The sequence below is a fragment of the Tympanuchus pallidicinctus genome, unplaced genomic scaffold, assembly GCF_026119805.1.
Source record: "Tympanuchus pallidicinctus isolate F22 unplaced genomic scaffold, pur_lepc_1.0 scaffold11, whole genome shotgun sequence".
NCBI lineage: Eukaryota > Metazoa > Chordata > Aves > Galliformes > Phasianidae > Tympanuchus > Tympanuchus pallidicinctus.
In genome coordinates, this window is record NW_026294627.1 from 4,187,199 (window position 1) to 4,205,757 (window position 18,559).

The 18,559-nt window shown below is 39.2% G+C and overlaps 1 protein-coding gene across 6 annotated transcripts in view; it reads left to right on the top strand.

The window, feature by feature from the left end:
* DLG2 (discs large MAGUK scaffold protein 2) overlaps positions 1 to 18,559 on the top strand; it is a 986,929-nt gene that overhangs the window by 150,098 nt on the left and 818,272 nt on the right. For 4 of the 6 annotated variants that reach the window (XM_052669729.1, XM_052669569.1, XM_052669635.1 and 1 more), the window contains one exon: positions 10,407 to 10,481. The exons of the other annotated variants lie outside the window; for them this stretch is intronic. In XM_052669729.1, the coding sequence (XP_052525689.1) occupies positions 10,407 to 10,481 (75 nt within the window). The remainder of the gene's footprint in view (positions 1 to 10,406; positions 10,482 to 18,559) is intronic. 6 annotated transcript variants of the gene reach the window in all.

Genomic DNA, 18,559 nt, shown 5'->3' on the forward strand with positions numbered 1-18,559 from the left:
TTGAAGATCTGGGATAGGGGTAAATTGAATGATTCTTTGAAGCATCCTCAAACTTAGAAAACTGACATTATAGTAAATAAGAGGGAGGTAATCAGGGAAATTCCTTTCTGTTGCTACAGGACAGGCAGCTCACCACATGTTTGTAGGTGGATTTGCACATGGTGCCAGTGTTTATAAGGAGCATTTAGCAGGGTAAGTCAGGACACTGGGGTTCAGGAGCAGTTAGCAGGCTAAGTCAGGACACTGGGATTCAGTGCAGCTGCTACATGTTCTGTTTCATTTTTTTGATGAATTTAATGATTTCCGTAAGATTTGCAAAGTGTCCAGGGCATCCATAGCACCTTAAGGCTGTGTAAATGATGTAACAAAACATCGGTTAGTGCTACTGTAGCCACTGCTGTCATTTTTTTCTTGATGGCCATGTAAAATGGGGACACCAATCTGTGACATGAAGAAGGGCAGGAGCAGATATCCCCTGTACCCATGGCAGCAAAGAGGGCTGGTAAGTTGCCAGCCAGAGCATGATGGAGCTGCTGAAACAGATGCAAGCTGTCATTCCTGTCGCCAATGGAGAAACCCAGACAGGGAGAGAACAGGAGGTGAATGAGGCCACAGAAGGAATGTGTGCTCCTTCAGTGACCTCATTCACCTCCTGTTCTCTCCCATTCTTTCTGGGTCTTTCCAGGACCTTCTGGTTCCTGCAAGCTGTGCTGGATCTAATACTGCATCCTCAACCTGCCCTGGAGTAGACTGGAGATTCCCATAGGCTCCTGTTGACATGTTGCCAGTGAAAAGTGCTCAGCATCAGTGGTGCTGCACCACTGAACAAAGCCTGTGTGCAGCCTCGTGCTAAACATCTGATTTGTACTCCTGACATTGATTTTTTTGTTTTTGTTTTTGTTTTAATCAGAAAAGAGAGCTGCAATTAACCCCACTTCAGGCTCTCTAGTGGTACAGACCCATAATTGTGGCTGTTCTTGGTCTTGAAAATATGACAGGAAGGATTTGGTACAGGAGAATGAATCTGCTTTTAATGTTATGCGACTGGGAGCCAAACATGGCCCAGCACCTTTTATACCTGTAGATCTCCAACAGGAGTTATGACTTCATTTATTTCATGAATTGGCACAGTATTGTCACTGAGTATTTTCCCAGGGTCTTTTGGTCAGTGACAAGTTTACACTCTTGCTATTGCTCTGAGAAGGGCTCCCAGCTCCAAGTATCCACCATATTTTTCATCCCAGCTCCTCTGTTTTGTGGATCTGCTACTAAATGCCCAAAATGATTATGAAAGCCAAGCATTTCAGCCTCTAATATTCAACTCCAGATATTCAGTCTTTGCTGCCAACTGTAGGGTTGAAATGAGAAAGGATTGCAAATTGTAGGTGACCTGCTATTTGGATGCATGTGGGAACACCATATTAACATATATAAATGAGATGAATAATGGCAAAAAATCCAGTTTCAGAAAACTTTCATATTGTAAAGGCTCAGAGCCAAACAAATTAAAGTTGATTCCTTCATCTTGCTTTAGTGCCACATTCAAATAGCTGCACTAGTGACGTTATATTATATTGATTCATAATCTGCTCTTACTTCCTTTATTGTTCACTGGAGTAACTCTATTTCCTTTAAGACTACAAAATTTTTACAGGATCAGTTTATGAAAGTTTTCACCAGTATAATGAGAGCACAGGTTTTTTTTCCAGAACATTTGATATCTATTTTAAAATTTATTTTAATGAATATGAATTCTACAAAACAGCAGTCTGGCCATTTTTGGCTTCAGATCTGCTAATTACCCTTATTTAAATATCCATTTGTCTGATTTCTCCTAATAATTGCCATTTTCATCCTTGGAAAAGTAGATCTTAATGTCAAGAGGGAGTAAATACATCAGTTCTATTCTTCAGATCTTATAAATAATACAGAGTAAAAGATGAATGCTACTTAAACTGAAAAAAGTGAACAGTGCTTAAAAAGTTGACATTTATAACATAGGATCATTAAATTTAACCTGCAATTTGTGATATTTCCAGCCCATAGGAAATGACATAAATTTGGTGGGGTGAATATATCCTTGTAGATTGTGGATGAGGGATCCAAAGACCCTGTTTTGAACTCTACTTTTTAGAAGCCATCTAATTACCTCCCCAGATCTTACCTTCCAGACATTATTCTTTTCAACCAAAATGTACACTATGTTTAAGATAGATTTCATATGTCTGTTTCTCCAGATTCTTCCTTTCCATTTTCGTTTCATCCTTCTATGAATTTTTACACCCCTAACTTAGGAAATACTGAATCAGTCAAAGAGGACTTATGTGTTCCTGATTTATACTAATTTATCATGCACCTAGCATGGATTTGTTTTTTTCCTGTTTCATAAAGCCCGTTATTTTGTGGCATTATTTTATCATTAGCAAGAATTCATTATAAATACAAGTTTAGGTCAAGATTCCATTCCATCAGGAGCTCCAGGAGGTTCTGTAAAGGAAGAACATTCCCGCTGTGCCTCCTAACAGTCAAAGGCAACACGCTGTCCCCTCTACTGGCTCTCAGCTCTCCTTCTGCCCTTTGTAGTGTTACAAATACAGCGATAGCTGTAGTTGGTGAAAAAGAAAATAGGTATCTCTGTGTTGCCAGACAAGATTCACAATAATAGGGCCTGGTTAGCTGAAACCCGCAGCTCTTGGCTTAGAAAAGATCATCTTTCGGTGTGAAAAAAAATATCTTTTTGCCCCTTGCTGTTGCAGAGGAGAGCTCAAAGGAGGAAGCTTGAAAGGTTTTAAACCCAGAAGGCAAAGGAAGATAAACCAAAATGTGTATATATTTTTTAAAACTCATGACCTCAAGGTGTCAGGTCAAGGCTTTCTGAAACCTGCAATTAACAATCACAACATCACATAAAAATAAATAAGAGCAGAATACCACAAGTCACCACCTGGTCCTTGGTCAAAAGTGGAGCTAGCTAAAACCTAAAACCCTCCTATGATAGACATTTTAAAATGTTATGAGCAATCTAGTCTAATGCTTTACCATCCATAACATTGGTCATGACACTAAGAATTGACAGTGTTATTGCCATCAGTGTCACCTCCTTTTTGTTTTGGAGCTGCATCTTGTGATTTGCTTAAAATCCCAAATTTTATCAATTGAATGTTTCCGTGTTTTGAGGGATGCTTGCAAAGATGAAACAAGTGTATACTAATGACTAAAGACTAGAGAGCATCTCAAACACCCCAATTTATGCAGAAAACCACTTGTTTGTTGCCTGACTCCTTAGTTGAGTCACTTGGCTTGTACAGAAGGAAGTGGTTTCCTTTAGACTAAGACAGAATGCCCTACTTGATCCTGTTGGTGGTTTTGCCAGCTATAAAAATGAATTTTTGTCACCCAGATTTTGAAAATTCTGCAGAAATTACTCCTTTCAGATTTTAGTTGCTAGTTTACACTTAACTCTATGGAGATTTAAGCAGTTTTATACACTGCACAGGTTCCAGGTTTAATTCAAGTGTGACTAAATAGAAAGAAGTGATTATTTATGCAAGTCTAGAGTAGATCTCTTCTATTTATTTAAAAATAGTGTTACACTAGTAAAGATTTCCTTCCTTCCTTCCTTCCTTCCTTCCTTCCTTCCTTCCTTCCTTCCTTCCTTCCTTCCTTCCTTCCTTCCTTCCTTCCTTCCTTCCTTCCTTCCTTCCTTCCTTCCTTCCTTCCTTCCTTCCTTCCTTCCTTCCTTCCTTCCTTCCTTCCTTCCTTCCTTCCTTCCTTCCTTCCTTCCTTCCTTCCTTCCTTCCTTCCTTCCTTCCTCCCTCCCTCCCTTCCTCCCTCCCTCCCTCCCTCCCTCCCTCCCTCACTTTCTTCCTTCCTCTCTCTCTCTTTCTCTCTTTCTATTTGTCCTCCAGCACCTTTTCTAAGAATTTAATTCAAGTGTTTAAAACAATGAAATAAGGATGGAAAGAAAAAAAATCTATGTTTTGTGCTGGCACTGGGAAGAAGGGTCACATGCTTGTTTATGTTGAGCCATCCTGATGATGAACATGTTCAATTCTGACTGGCAATGTAGCCAGGAGCCAGCAACATCTGTCTATTCTATTTTCTTCTGTTCATCTGGCAATATATTTAGAACAGAGGAGATCCATGTATGCACTTTAGGCAAAACTCTGATGGATGTTTGATCGTAAGTCTCAATACGGGGAAAGGTCATGGAAAATAAGAAGCCACTAGTCACAAGTATGACACCAACGTCTAGCAACGTCTAGACCTTGGGTATGAATTCAGCAGGGTTCTCTCACTCCACGCATGTATCGTCTCACTTCACGGCATGAAGTTAGGAGTAAAACACGGAAGTAAAGCTGTAAAACATACAGCTTGTCTTTTCATTAGCATTAGATTTCCATTCCCTGTAGTCTCAACGTAGAAGACAAAGCAAAATTCTGTAAATCTGACTGAGGAGCTGCTGTGGATGAGCTAGTTGATTTTGAAACTGCTAGTCTTCAATGAGTGTATTATTAGAAGTCCTTGTTGACCGTGCTTCATGCTTGGGAAGGGTAGGTCCAGACTTGTGTCCCAGCAGGGTTCTGTGGATTCTCCCAGTGAGGGGAAGACCTTAATTTAGTATTTAGCCAACTCAGTTGACTTCCACTGCCCAACAATTAGAGTAAAGGGGTATTTTTAGAACTTGGCTGAAGAATAGCACAAAACAGAGGTGGCATGATGCCACTGGAAGGACCTCTCTACTCTGGCCTCTCTGATTTAGAACAGTAAAACCAAAACAGTTCTCATTAAAAAGGGGTCCTCCCACCTCCTCACTTACATTGAGTTAATCTAAATTCTGTATTTATATAGATTAAAATGGTGTATCCTTAGTGAAGTTCAGCTTATTCTATAGAACTCCCTACAGGATTGGATGTGTGTATCTGAGACAGCCAGTCCAAAAATTAGGAAATGATAAAGCAAGATATAAATACTGAGATTAAAGTGGTACCTCAGGTGTTGGAGGATGTTATAATCTTGAGAAAACTAGCAGAACTGTAGAGTGCTGCATTACATGGGGATCTGATTTAAATTTAGCTGGATATGAAACAAAAAAAAATTACCACATTTCTATCTGCCTGCATGTTGTTAATTGTTGTACTAAATAGATCTGGGCAACATTTGTTGTTTTTCTCTCTGCAAGGCTTCAGGCTTGGAATCATTGCAGTTTCAAATCATAAATTGGGTAGCTAAGTTTTTGTGCTGAATATCCAGGCTCCAATAAACCAGAAACAAAGGAATCTTAATGATTTTCCCTCCAGAGATTCACATTTAGCTAAAATCAAAATGTTTTTTTTTACTTTTTTTCCTGTAGTCATTATTAGATCCTGATGAGCACTTCAGAATGTGGTGTTTTCCTGCCAGACCTTAACAGTGTGATAGTGCTGAATCCATGCAATTTACATGTAATTTAGTAAACTCCACTCTGAAGTGGTACTTGAGGACAGCTTTGATGACTGTGGGTTGGCTGCTGGCTAAACTGCACATTCTTAGAAGTGCAGGAAGATCCTTTTCATTGATTACCATTCATGTTAGCTGGAGAATGTACTCACAGAAGTCTGACAGATGGGGAGTGTAACTGAGTATTTATTTCAAATCTTTATTTACCAATGTTAAATTTTGGAACAATTATTGTAAGCCTCTAGCTCTTGGATTTCAAATGTTATGAATGTAAACTGATGAGGCACGTGTTGTCTTTTTCAGAAAAAAAAAAATCTTTTTTTTTTTTAGGGGGGAGCCTCAAGAAAATTGCACAGAACAAACCAATGTGCATTGCATATGCAATGTCTTGTAATTATATCTTGTCAAAAGCTCAACTTTTTTTCTCCTTTATTCTTTAGAAATATGGTAATTGTCCCTTTTCCCTTGTAGTTAATTATAAATTTCAGGAAGAATTAAGTCTGTTAAATCTCTTCTTCCCCCACTTCCCCCTCCCTTCGTCTCTATGGTAGCAGCAGGAATAGAAGGGAATTACTTTGATCTTCATTTCTGAATGACATTTCATTTCTTCTCAGCATTGACCTTGTTTAGTGCAACTGAAATTTTCAATAGATTTCATTAGATTATAATTTGCTGATCTCAGAGAGACGTCTTTATTGAGATTAGTTTTAACTATGAAAAAAGAAGGGTGATTTGTTTCATAAATCTGTGAACAGCTCTATAAACTGAGAAAATAAAATGTTCAATTAACTGCTCAGGCAGATACGATTCGGGCTTAAAGCTACTGCACAGCAGTATAGAGCTGCACACGTAAGGAAAGGTGAAGATACTGAGTAAGACAAAGAAAATTAGAAAGCCTGATCCTGCCTGAAGTAATGATAGCATTTCTTAATGACAGCAGAGCTATGCAGCCTTAGCAAACCCTTTCTCTAATATTCTGAGGGCCTGGGTGGACGTGGGAAGATAATTTCCTAGTGCTGAGGTGAGCTGCATTTTTAAGCGTTTCAGATAGCTGAAGCTGACCAAATGGATTCCTTGCAATATCCAGAAGGACATTAAAAGCAGAAAAGATAGGTCTCCTGGCACACGTCCTCAACATAATCATGCATTTCTTCTGTGTTTTAATCTGTTTGCTACTACCATGCAAATTTCTTTCTGCCTCCCTTCACCTGATACAAGAGTTCTGAAAAAATGAGAGGATGTGTTCAGTCAAGGAGAAGAGAATGGTTATTTATGAGTGAATCATTAGGTCAGGGGTATTGCCTCATGTATGATTATATTTTAGTTCTATGGTTTTCATTTCCCCAGAGAATCCTCTGCATCAGAGAAGATAATTTGTCAGGCTGTGCAAGAGTAGATAAGTATCTTCCATTGGGTTTGACTTCAGAGGACTCTTTTGTTACTGGAGACCTCACTCAAGGACTTGTGTGCAATTTGCAAATGATATTCTTGGCTGTTTTTGTGGATACCAAAGGAATCTTGCCTGTGACTCCTTTTGATTCTGATCACCAATATCTTCTCTACTTTCCTTGCTACTTTCTCCAGAGTGACCAACAACCTCTGCAACCAACAACCTCTGCTTTGCAGCGCCACAGAACTCTCAGCTTTACCCATTCTGATTCAGTATTTCCATGTAGGAAAATCAGAGTGACTTCCTAGGCACTGATGCCTACCATTCTGCATTATATTAATATATATGCAAGGTGCACACCTGATTTAGTGGTTGGCAATCCTGCCCATGGCAGTGGGATCAGAACTAGATGATCATGTGAGAACCTTTCCAACGAAAGCTCTTCTGTGGTTCTATGATTCTACATCATACTGATGTTTGTAACCAGAGCTAATAGCAACAGTCAGTTATTTCAACATCTAAGTACACATGAAAGAAGCTTTCTTAAGGCTGCTTGCTGGGAAAGTAGACATTTTTGGCTCAAAGAGTCTGAAGGTCTTGAAGCCTTCCTTTTGCCTTCTGACATTGATACTTTCTGTCTTCTTGCTACCTCTGAGAGTCTGCATTTCTGATAAACCTATTGGATTGGTAATTGCATGTAATGGTGCCTCCAGATAAGTAAGGAGGTTAGCATCAGATGTTGGTCATCCCTTCATTGCTTCCTGACTGTATTATTGCTAAGCAATTTATCAAGGTTTTAAAGCATCAGCCCTGGAAGAAGGCTGTCACAAATGCAGAATTCAGCAAGAATAATAGATTTTTGTCTTTTATGTTCCAAGGTTTATTTACACAAAAATGTCACAAGCTGATGATCTTACTGCTCATTTTGAAAGCTCTGATTGCTTGAAGTTCTGATGAAGCCCATGCCTGGATAGGTCTGTCAGTACAATGCATCTGTATCAAGGGGAAAGCTTAGTAGTGCCAGGTATGCTCAAGGAAAAGGAATGATACAAGACTGGAAATCATTCATAAGCAATGGAGAAACAGCCTCTCTGCTTCCATTTCAGACTGAGAACTTTTAGTGCAACATATTCTCCCAGACAGCAAGGCAAACTATATTCCTTTGGCATATAAATATGAGTAAAAGTGAAAAGTGAGCAACAAGTCACTCTGTACTCCTTTGAAGACTGGTTAAAAAAATTATTTCAAATGATGGATTTTCGTCACATTTTGGATTTTTAGCTTTCCAGTGTAATTGTAGGTCAGAGTTTATGGTCCTCATACTCACCAAACTCCTAAACTGGTGAAAATATTAACTATTACTTAATTAAATTGAGTTAGTTCCCTTTACAATCTGCGAATAATCCCCAATTTATTTATTCCTATCCTTATTTGCATTTCCTGTGCTTCCAGAATGCTTTATGTATTGCTAACTTTGTGGGTAACTTGTTTCATAGTTGGTATCTATAATGTATGACATGTTGGAATTTGTGGTTTATTTTTTTTAAAAAAAAAGTACATAAGATTGAGCACATTTATGCAGAGAGCTTCATTAGTACCTGATATGGAACTGTTGCATCCTGAGTAAGTATGGGAGATATGAAAGTTATAAAAAGCATTGTTTTTAATGAAAATACAAAAAGTATTGACCACTTAAATATGAATTCAAACATGAATTTTAAAGAGAAATCTTCAAACTTCATAATCAGTCCAACCCTTGAGCTGTAAATGTGGGATATCTGGAAAGCTGCTGCCTGTGAGCAATTTCCATTACTTCTGTCTCTCCGGCCTTGTAATGCACAGCGTTTGCCTTGTGATTCTGGGCTTTGGGACAATTTTTGCTGTGAATCTCAAAGGAAGGAGTATCTATAGAATGCTCTTCCTCCTTCTGTAAGATCTGGATCTTTTATTTTGCAGACATATCCTCTTAGAGAATGTGAGGATACTTTCAAGGAATCTCTTGACACTACTGTACATGGTTACCTGAGTTTGTAAGGTTAGAGGTTTCAATAAAAAAAATACTTCCTGTCCAAAGCAGATTATTAATTTTCTTGGCTTTGTTTGGTCTTATGTTAGACTGTTTGTTAATGAAAGAAAGAAAAATAATGATAGGCAATATTTTATCCAGCCTTTTGATCAAAGTTTATTTGTAGTTTTGTTATTCTGATAGCCTTGGTTTGGTGAAGTATTCATCCCTTCTTTGTAGTTGATAACATATTGCTGCCATGGTACCAATGACTTTTTCTAATCCTTTCAAAAAGACTTTCTCAATTTGCATCTAAATGTACAATGCTTTCTGCTTATTAACGATGCATTGTTGAGTATTCCTTAAAGGTGTCTAGGTGGAAATATAGAAGGTTTTTAATATTTGGGAAATACAAATCTGAAATTGCTAAGCACAGCTTTTCCTACTTTATTTTCCTCCTTATAAAAGTGTTTAGAACTGCAGTGCTTTAGATATGCTTTTTGGTGATAAAGAAGAAAGCAGAAATAGGCTTTGTTAGTTAGTGTTCTCAAATCAGAATGGAAAGTAGCATGAAGCCTCATCGGTTCTGTTCTCAGAGATCGCCCTCCTTTGCTCTCAGCATGAGGAAAGATGTATTGTAGCTTCTTGCAGTATGACTGTCTTAAATGAGAATGAAACAAAAGGCTGGTTGTTCTGTTTGTTTGCTTCTTTGTTTGTTTTTTATGTGATGTTCAGCTTCAAGAACACACCTATTTAAGGGAACCCTCCAATCAGCTAAATAATAGTTTGACTCATACATGAAATGCTGAGAGTAATGGTGGCAGACAGTAGAATTTATTTTGAACTTTTCTTCAGAGAGACTCTGACCCAACCCACTGTCGCAATTTGTTCTGATGAGCTCCAAAACTTTGTTAAAATGTAATTGAATCACTGCAAATGCAAGGGAAATTACAGGAAGATCAGCCTGAAAGCTGGATGGTAGGATCTCGCACTGCCATGTGGAACATTAGACTAAAAGCTAACCCCTCACTCTTTTGCTTCTGCAAAGTTTCAGGGAACTGCAGGAGTCTTTCTCTTTTTCCTCTTCCATGTTCAATTTGGGGAGCAACCAATGTGTTCTACTCAGCAAAGAAATACCCCTTGATATTTCTGGACAGATTTACTCCTCCTGGGAAATAGCCCTGGGGTGATTCAGGCTGCAGCTCAAATAGGACACAATACAAAAAATGCAGCCTGTTACGAAATGGGGGAAAAAAAAAGCTGTTTTTTTTACCTGCTCTGCTGTTGTTCCCTGAATGCTCTGTTGTGGAAGGAAACCAGATGGCAGCTGCTTGGGGTTCAGGTTGGATAAAGACTGCATTCATCCACCTAACTGAGAACTTCATTGAAAAAATAGTGGGTAAAAATTGATCCTATGAGCTGCAGATCTTATATGGTGATAGAAAAATGATTTTGTCAGGCCTAACAGTTGCTAGTAAAATCCTAGATGCTCCATCTGGAATGGAGCCCATTGTGCCTAGTGATTGCAGCACGTACTGTGTTGTGTGTAATGCCATTTTCACTTGTTTGCAGCAGAGCCATGGCAGATGCCCATCCCACAAATGCTCAGTCGAAACACCTGCCTGGATACCCATTCAGCACTCTACCGTAAGTTTGAGCCTTTTAATGCAAAGCTTTGAGAGACTGAATGGTAAGTCTCTGTATTTGGAGCAGTGCTGCCAGGTAAAGTTTCAAGACTTAGTGCTTGAGAAAGAATAGAAGCAAGTCCTGAGACCAAACCAAACTCTGTGGGAAGCCTGAGCTGTTGAAATGTTGGGTATAGAAGGGCTTCTTCAGAAATTCAGCATCTCCTTTTCTTTTTTAATTCATTCCATGTGGAGCATGGGGATCAGTGGCAAGCGTGATGTGGCAAGCATGGTTGTTGGTGGAGTCCAAATCAAATGGAATGTGGAGTTCCTGCCACTTGCTCTAACTAACTGTGCTCCAGCTGAGCGTGATGACAAGGAGCCTGCTAGTTCTGCCCAGTCGTGGGCATGGACTGTGGGAATTAATCTGTATGCTCCTGCTGGGACTGCCAGGAACAAGTGACATTTATAGCACTGCTTGTCCCCAGACTCAGATGGTAGCACCATGACAGGGAGATGCTTGTATCTTTTCCACTTTTTCACGAAAGAAAGACTGGTGATCCTACGTGCTTTGTGGACTAATAAGTGGGAAAATTAGTCCAGTGTAAGTAACTTTTGAGATGGTGGGCAGTAAGCGAACTTTACTGGAGTGGAAATGGCCTGCTTAAATGCTGTCAATTAAATGGCCTCAGTGAGATTTGCTTTAACTATGAAGGACATAGTAATATTTGAAGAGAAAAAAGAAACTGCGGTCAAGTTGACACTGCATTGATTTATATCTTGTCTGAATATACATTGTATATAGAGCCAAATCCTTGGATGCTGGAAGTTGAGGCCTGACTAATAGAGCTGTGATGATTTATCTCAGCTGAGAGTTGGCAGGATTTAGGTGACATTTTCTTTGGCTCTAGACCACAGATTGATGTTGGTCCTCAGCTATCAACTTGTCACCATTTATGAGTAGATGAATGAGAAACAGATACCAGTTTTTGTCCTCATTTGGTCTCTTGCTGATCTTGAAAGTGATTGTAAACTCTGTATTTTTGGTTGTCTTTAAATTATGTTAAAATTAATGATATCATTGTTAATCTATCTGTGAAAATAGACCCACATAAACATATTTATTGAACCACTGAGCTAAACAGATGTTTTCTATCTGAGGATCTAGCCCAGTAACTAACTTTTAAGTCTTAATTATTTGTTTACATTCTCATAGAATTTGGATTTACTTTGTGATGTGGCCTGGTTGTTATTTTGTTTGTATAGAGTGGGCTGTGGCATAAGCAGAAGTATAGCAGTGGGGTGCTCTCTGAAATGGAAATATTTGATAGTAAAATTAATTAGGTCAGAAGCAGTTGCACTCAGTGATTTCCATTAACATCAAGAACTTTTTGGACAGTTACTTTCATAAGCTTCCATAAGTAAAATAATTTTTCTTCCCATCTGGGTATTTTTTTTATAATATTTCTTTGTTAAGCCATCAAAAATGAAAAGATTTAGATTGATTAGTCTTCGCTTGTTGTGTTACACCAGACACGTGCATGCATGGGTAATTTCTATAGACCTGCTATCTTGTATATTTGCATATTGACACAAGAAATGGTAAACTGAGGATCAGGCTTTGTTGTCTTTGTTAGCACTAGAAGTGATCTAACACTCTACAAGCAGTGTTATTTTTAAACAGTTACAGTGGGGAAAAAAATAACAACAGAACACAAAAGCTTACTATTAGAATGCAGTTCAATTGTTCACTTGGTGACTGTTTTCTGGAAATACAGAGTACAGCATGTGTTCATGAAATAATTGCCTGTTTGAAGGTTGCTTCCATCTGTATTTAAATGTTGAATGGAGTGAAGGAGCTCAGCAATACCACACAAATAAGTTGGAGTTCACAAGATAACTCCTGGGCTGGTTCTTTTCTATGGTTTTGTTTTATTTATTTATCTATCTATTCATTTATTTCCCATTAAGCCATTTCCTGTGCAGCCAACCAGATTTTTCTGCCTACTTACTTGAATTGAGTATTTGTAAGCATTTATTTGTAAGCTGGCTATGACAACTCTGTGCAACAACTATGGTATATGCTTGGGTACCTCTCAAGAGCAGCGTAGGAAACAGTGTGAAAGACTGTAAAGCAAACAGGGCAAGCATCCTCCTTCATCCATGATGTCTGCATCACTCTGGAACCCATGAGTTTGGGAGAGATTTTTCTGTCCTTTTTCACCAGTCTTTATAAAAAGCGCTACGTCCTCTCCTGGGATTGCGTTTCCATCTAGTTCAAGAACCAAGAGATGTAGCAGTTATGTAACAGTCTGACGCTTTTGCAGTCCTTAATTTACTGTCTTTTTTGAATTTACTGATGATTCTTGCAATTAAGATTCTCAGTTCTGTTTGGCAACTCACCATCTGCAAAAGAGGGCATAAGTGAACACTGACTTTCTGCGCCTTCACAATGTCCTTAATTAGATTCATTTTAAATCTGAGAGTTTTAATCAAGGGAATTACCTAAGGGTGTCTTTGTCTGCACTTACACTTTTAGTCATGTCTTCCAAAGGATTTGTAGTGTTTGATTATAAGATACTCCAAAAGGAGTTTCACTGCTTTGCTGTTGGCATACTAAACTTTCCTATTGCTAGGATGGCTTGCTTGCTAGATCTATTATGCAGAGATAATGAAGTATTACAGACTGCATCTGTGTTGTAGAAATATTTGGGGTTAACGGCATTTTTTGAGGTCAGCATTCAACACATTCTCTGTGCAGTGTTAATAGATTCTCTCTGCTTTTTCATACTACAGAGCTCTTGGTCCATCATCCTAATCCCCTTCCACCCTTTTGGGATGTCTTCTGCTACTAAGAAACAACAGAAAGGAGTGGCAAAGGTTATCTGGGGCACAAAAGATTTCAAGTGAGTGTCCTAAGTCACTGCTTTGCAGAGCCTCATTTAGTGCCATCTGACCCCTCAGTGTTCAGAAGTAAACATGGACTTTGAGAACAGTGGAACCTGTATGAAGATTTTGAGAGCTGTGCATGCTACCATAGCTCATACAATCACAGAATCATCAAATCATTAACGTTGTAAAAGACCACTAAGATCATCAAGTCCAATTGTCAACGCTTCCCCACCATGCCCACCAAACCATGTCCCTCAAGGCTGCACTTGAACATTTCTTGAACACCTCCAGGGACGATGACCCTACCGCCTCCCTTGGAAGCCAGTTTCAATAACTCCCTACTCTTTCATGGAATAACCTTTTCCTAACATGCAACCTGAATATCCCCTGGTGCAACTCAAAACCATTCACTCTTGTCTGATTGCTGATACCTGGGGGAAGAGGCCAACCCCTACCTCTCTACAACCTGTATTCAGTGAGTTGTAGAGAGTGACTGGGTCTCTCCAGACTGAACAATCCCAGTTCCCTCAGCCACTCCTCATAAGACTTGTGCTCCAGACCCTTCACTTCTTTGTTGAACATCTTTGGACAGTCTCCAGGGCCTCAATGTCTCTCCTGTAGAGAGTGTCCAAATCTCATGGGCTGTAGCTTTATGTAGATGCTACCGTGGGAATATAGTGCACATTTTGGCTGCCAGTGTGCTTGGCAGCTGAGCCTGATGTCTTTCTGCCCTCGCAAGGAGAGTAAAAGTCACTCCTTCCTGAGCCCTGCATGCAGATGTAGGATATTATGGTTCTGTTTATGTGGGATAAATCAGTGAACAGATGATAAAGTTATTTTGGCTTTGACTTCTCCCAGTTTACTGGGAACACTGGAGGAACAAGAATGCACTCTAGCCCTGCACAGTATCTGATTTTAGCTTGATGTGGAAGTTAACTCATAAGCATTTCTGGTTCAAACTACTCAAGGATTTTCTTCTTCACTGAAGTTATTCTAAAGAACTTTGTACTTTTGGAAGGTGCCCTTATGTTAGTTCTGGTGGTTGTGTTTTATGCAAAGAATGTTCTGACTCTTCTACAGTGGAGCCAAGTGGGAACATATTGAAACATACATATTCTGTTTTGTGTTAATGCTCTGAGTCTGGAAGAATTGTTTCTGAAATCAGTCTTGCTCTCTTTAAACACAAAACAAATAAATGGCTCTCTTTGGCCAGACTCACTGCTCTCCTAAGACTTCACGTTGTGAACAGTGTCCCTTCCTCTCCTGTGTGGATGTGCTCTATAAAACACGTAAATAGCTCTGCACTTCAGAAAGTGCCTTTTGCAGGGGCTTTTTCACTCTCCCTGAGCTTTAAGTCTTTTTCTATTAAAACACTGTTAGCTAATAAATTCTGCAATCTGGGTGGTAGGATTTATTTATTTATTTATTTATTTATTTATTTGGCTAATATGTGAAATATTTGAAAACTGAGCTATTAAAACAATGCTCTGTTCCTCTGTCTTTCACCTTTGTGCTGATGGTAATGGAAAATTCGAAGTGCTAAAATTCAGCTTTATTTTTGAAGGTGGTATTAAAGCAATACCATGCATGTTTCTGCTGGGTCATGGTATTCCTGCAGCTCTTCATCATTCTCACTCCTGCATCTCTCCTTGCCTAGTGCTAGAGGCACTTTTCTGTCCACCTCTTCACCATTTAAAGAAGCTGTCTGTATCCTGCACTACTGAAATGCTGTCATCAATTTCCAGATACTAAATCTGGTTTTAAACTAGCCTCTTAAATCCCTCTTCCCCTTGCTCAGCCCTTCGATGCTTTTTTTCTCATTTGCATCACCTCTCCCCTTCCCAATGTCCTTTATGATGGAAGTGGGGAAGAGCTGGGACATCTCTCCTGTAATCAGATTTATGGATTCAGTGGGGAAAAGTTCAGCTAAAGTGAAGTAGTGTTGGATTAGCAGTAAAGTACAGCCCATCCCAGCAGGGCAGCAAATCCTTCATGCTTGGGCAGACAGTGGCAGACTCTAGCAGTGCATGTGTTAACAGAAGTGACTGGCTCAGGAGCAAAATTTGAGAGAAATGGCACTAGGAGCCACTTGGTGCTCTATTTAATCAAGGACTGAGGAAAGAAAAGGGAAATAAGACTTTAAAAAACGCAATTACACTTTGACAATGCCATATATATACTTACGACCCATGTTTACCTTCCTCAAGTTTTAGTTAATGTGACCCCAGTGGCACAAAGAAGGAGGGAGTTTTACAATTGCAAAACAAGCTCAGAAATCCTTCAGATAACAATTAACCTTAACAATTCTTAAGGTGACAAGTCTTAAAATTCAAATGGTACACATTAAGTTGTACAAATCCACTATCTGCAGATTGACCCACTTAGTTGCTTGACTTCATCCTCAGGAAACATTTCACATGAGTTATTTACAATGAGTAATCTCATTAAGCACATGTTATGTATAGGATATTTGCTGTCTTTATTGCTGTATTTATTTTATGAGAAGCACCAGGATGTTGTTACAGCACACCCAGTCACCCAAGTGCAGCAGTGCATAGCTGAAAACAAAATAAATCTATAATTTCAGATCTCCTTTAAGCTGAAACTCAGTACTGATCTTTATGACAACAATTATTTAAGGGTAAATTTTTATTGAAGAATTAGCTACCTAAAATTTCTGCAGCTCATGAGGTTTATGAGCAAATATATATACATCTATAAATAATATCTTTCTGGACAGGATTTTAGATTTCTGTTTCAAATCCTGATTTAAAGTAATGTTCTGGCAGCATCACTGGAGTTTAAAAACAGTGTGCACATCCAACTTCTATAGTATTTATTATTTTTTATTCCCTGATGCAGAGCATGATTGGAGTACAGTTTTACTGTTAACACATACATAGCTTAAGGGTTATCTCCCAGGAGTGTTGATACCCCAAAGCTATGCTTTTCTGGCACGGAAAATTCCATACTAAGGTCAAACATGAGCGATTCAAGTATTCTGAGTTTATGGACCTATATATAAAGAGAGCTCCACTCTTTGTTTACATCCTGCAATAATCCACAAATATGATTAGTAGTATTTCTTGAAGTATTTCTAGTCCCCAGTTAAGTGGTGAGTGTTCTTAACCAAAGGGTGGTTCAAGTGGAGCATTAACACTGTGCCTCCAGGTCAGTAACTCTTTCCTCAATGACAGCAAGAAACTGCACCTTAGCAAGGTACCTCATTGTGCTTGGTACTCTAAAAATGTGTAGAAGGTTGTGTAGAAGACAAAGAGTAGAAGTGATGCCCTGCTTGGCAATGTTTCATAGGGATAGTGAAAGAGAAGTTAATCTCTCCAGGTTTGTATCAATTAAGGTCTACAAACACTTTCAAGATCCTTTTTAAAGTATGATCTGGGCTGTTGAAGGGCGTGCTGCTTTTGATTAATGATGAAGGTGATACAGATGGCAGTCTCTGGTCAAGGTGTCAGGTATATCCCGTAAGAAGATTTCTCAGTGTTGGTAAGGTGGTGACCAGCAGCTCATTAAGAAATATCCTTCTAGTATCAGAATATCAGATGTTCCTTTGTACATGTTTGAAGCTGCTACCAGCTTTTCATCAAAATGCAAATGAATACAGGTTTGGATTATAATCACAGAATAACCAAGGTTGGAAAAGACCTTCAAGATCATCCAGTCCAACCATCCACCTATCACCAATAGCACTCACTAAACCATGTCCCTCAACACAAAATCCAAACGTTCCTTGAACACCTCCAGGGTCAGTGACTCCATCACCTCCCTGGGCAGCCCATTCCAGTGCTTGACCACTCTTTCAGAAAAGTAGAATTTCCTAATTTCGTGGCATAACCTAAGACATAGAGCTATTCAGCATCTCACATAAGCCTGTATCATATCACAGAATCACAGAATCACAGAATCACCTGGGTTGGAAGGGACCTCAAGGATCATGTAATTCCAACCCCCCTGCCTAGCAGGGCCACCAAACGTACACATTCAGATCAGGTTGCCCAGGACCCCGTCCAACCTGGCCTTGAACACGTCCAAGGATGGGGCATCCACAACCTCCCTGGGCAGCCCGTTCCAGGGCCTAACTACTCTCCTTGTGAAGAACTTCCCCCTAACATCCAACCTAAATCTTCCCTCCTTCAACTTGGATCCATATCAACCACCTATTTTCATAATACCATGGAAAAAAGTTCTATTTAACCATAACAGACTATGTTTTAGTTCATTTTCATTTGTACTTTAAATTGCAAGTTCTGTTTTTCATTCATTCATGCCCTGTAATGCCATGCACATTTATGGGGATATAGAAAACTAAAGGTCTCTCATTATCACAGAAATGGCTGTGAATAGCCACCTAGAATGCGTTTTCCAAAGATTTATTTGCCCAAAGTTCTGAATGTCTCCTGTGTTGTGCCTGAGGAATGTCCCTTCAGCTCTGTTGGTATCACTCATATGCCACGACCAATGAGCATAGGAATCCTGCCCTGGGGCTGATCCTATATGTCAAGGGAGCATTGCACAGGCATTTCTGAAGAAATTAACATTAAAAAATTCTGAAAAGGCTAATGGAATATATGTATATATATATATTTCCAGTTGGGAACAGTCATGCAAATTAGGATTTGTTTGCTTTGTTTGTTTGTTTTGGGTGCTCTAGGGAAGCAAAAAATATAAATAGGAAACTGTCTGTGAACCATATAATTAATAAACTGCTCTGTGCTACAGAAGGCTATGAATTTTAGGTCTGAATACCCTGTGCTTTCAGGGCTTCGCAAATTAAAGCTCCAGTTATCCATGCAAGCAGACCTAGGTTGTGTCATCCCTTCTGGGACTTGAGCATTGCCAAAAAACCAAAGGTTTTCGCTCAGCCTTGTTTGTTGATGGCTCTTGCAGTCTAAATGGAGCTTGTGTATACATCTGTGTGCCTCTGAGCTTTTCTGTTTGGGCATCTGCCTCTTTTTCATCTAATGTGAAGTCACAGGTACAAATATTTGTTTGAAATGTTTAATGTTTACTATGAATTCTGACACATCCTATCAATCATTCCAACTGTACCTACTCATCTGAGCCAAGGTAGGCCCATCTTTTTTTTTTTTACCCTGCATACTTAATGGTATTTCCTTAGTGTCTAGACATCTTAAGATATTAATCTGTTGTCATAAGGTCTGTGACAAGAATTTGGGGAAAGCTACTGTC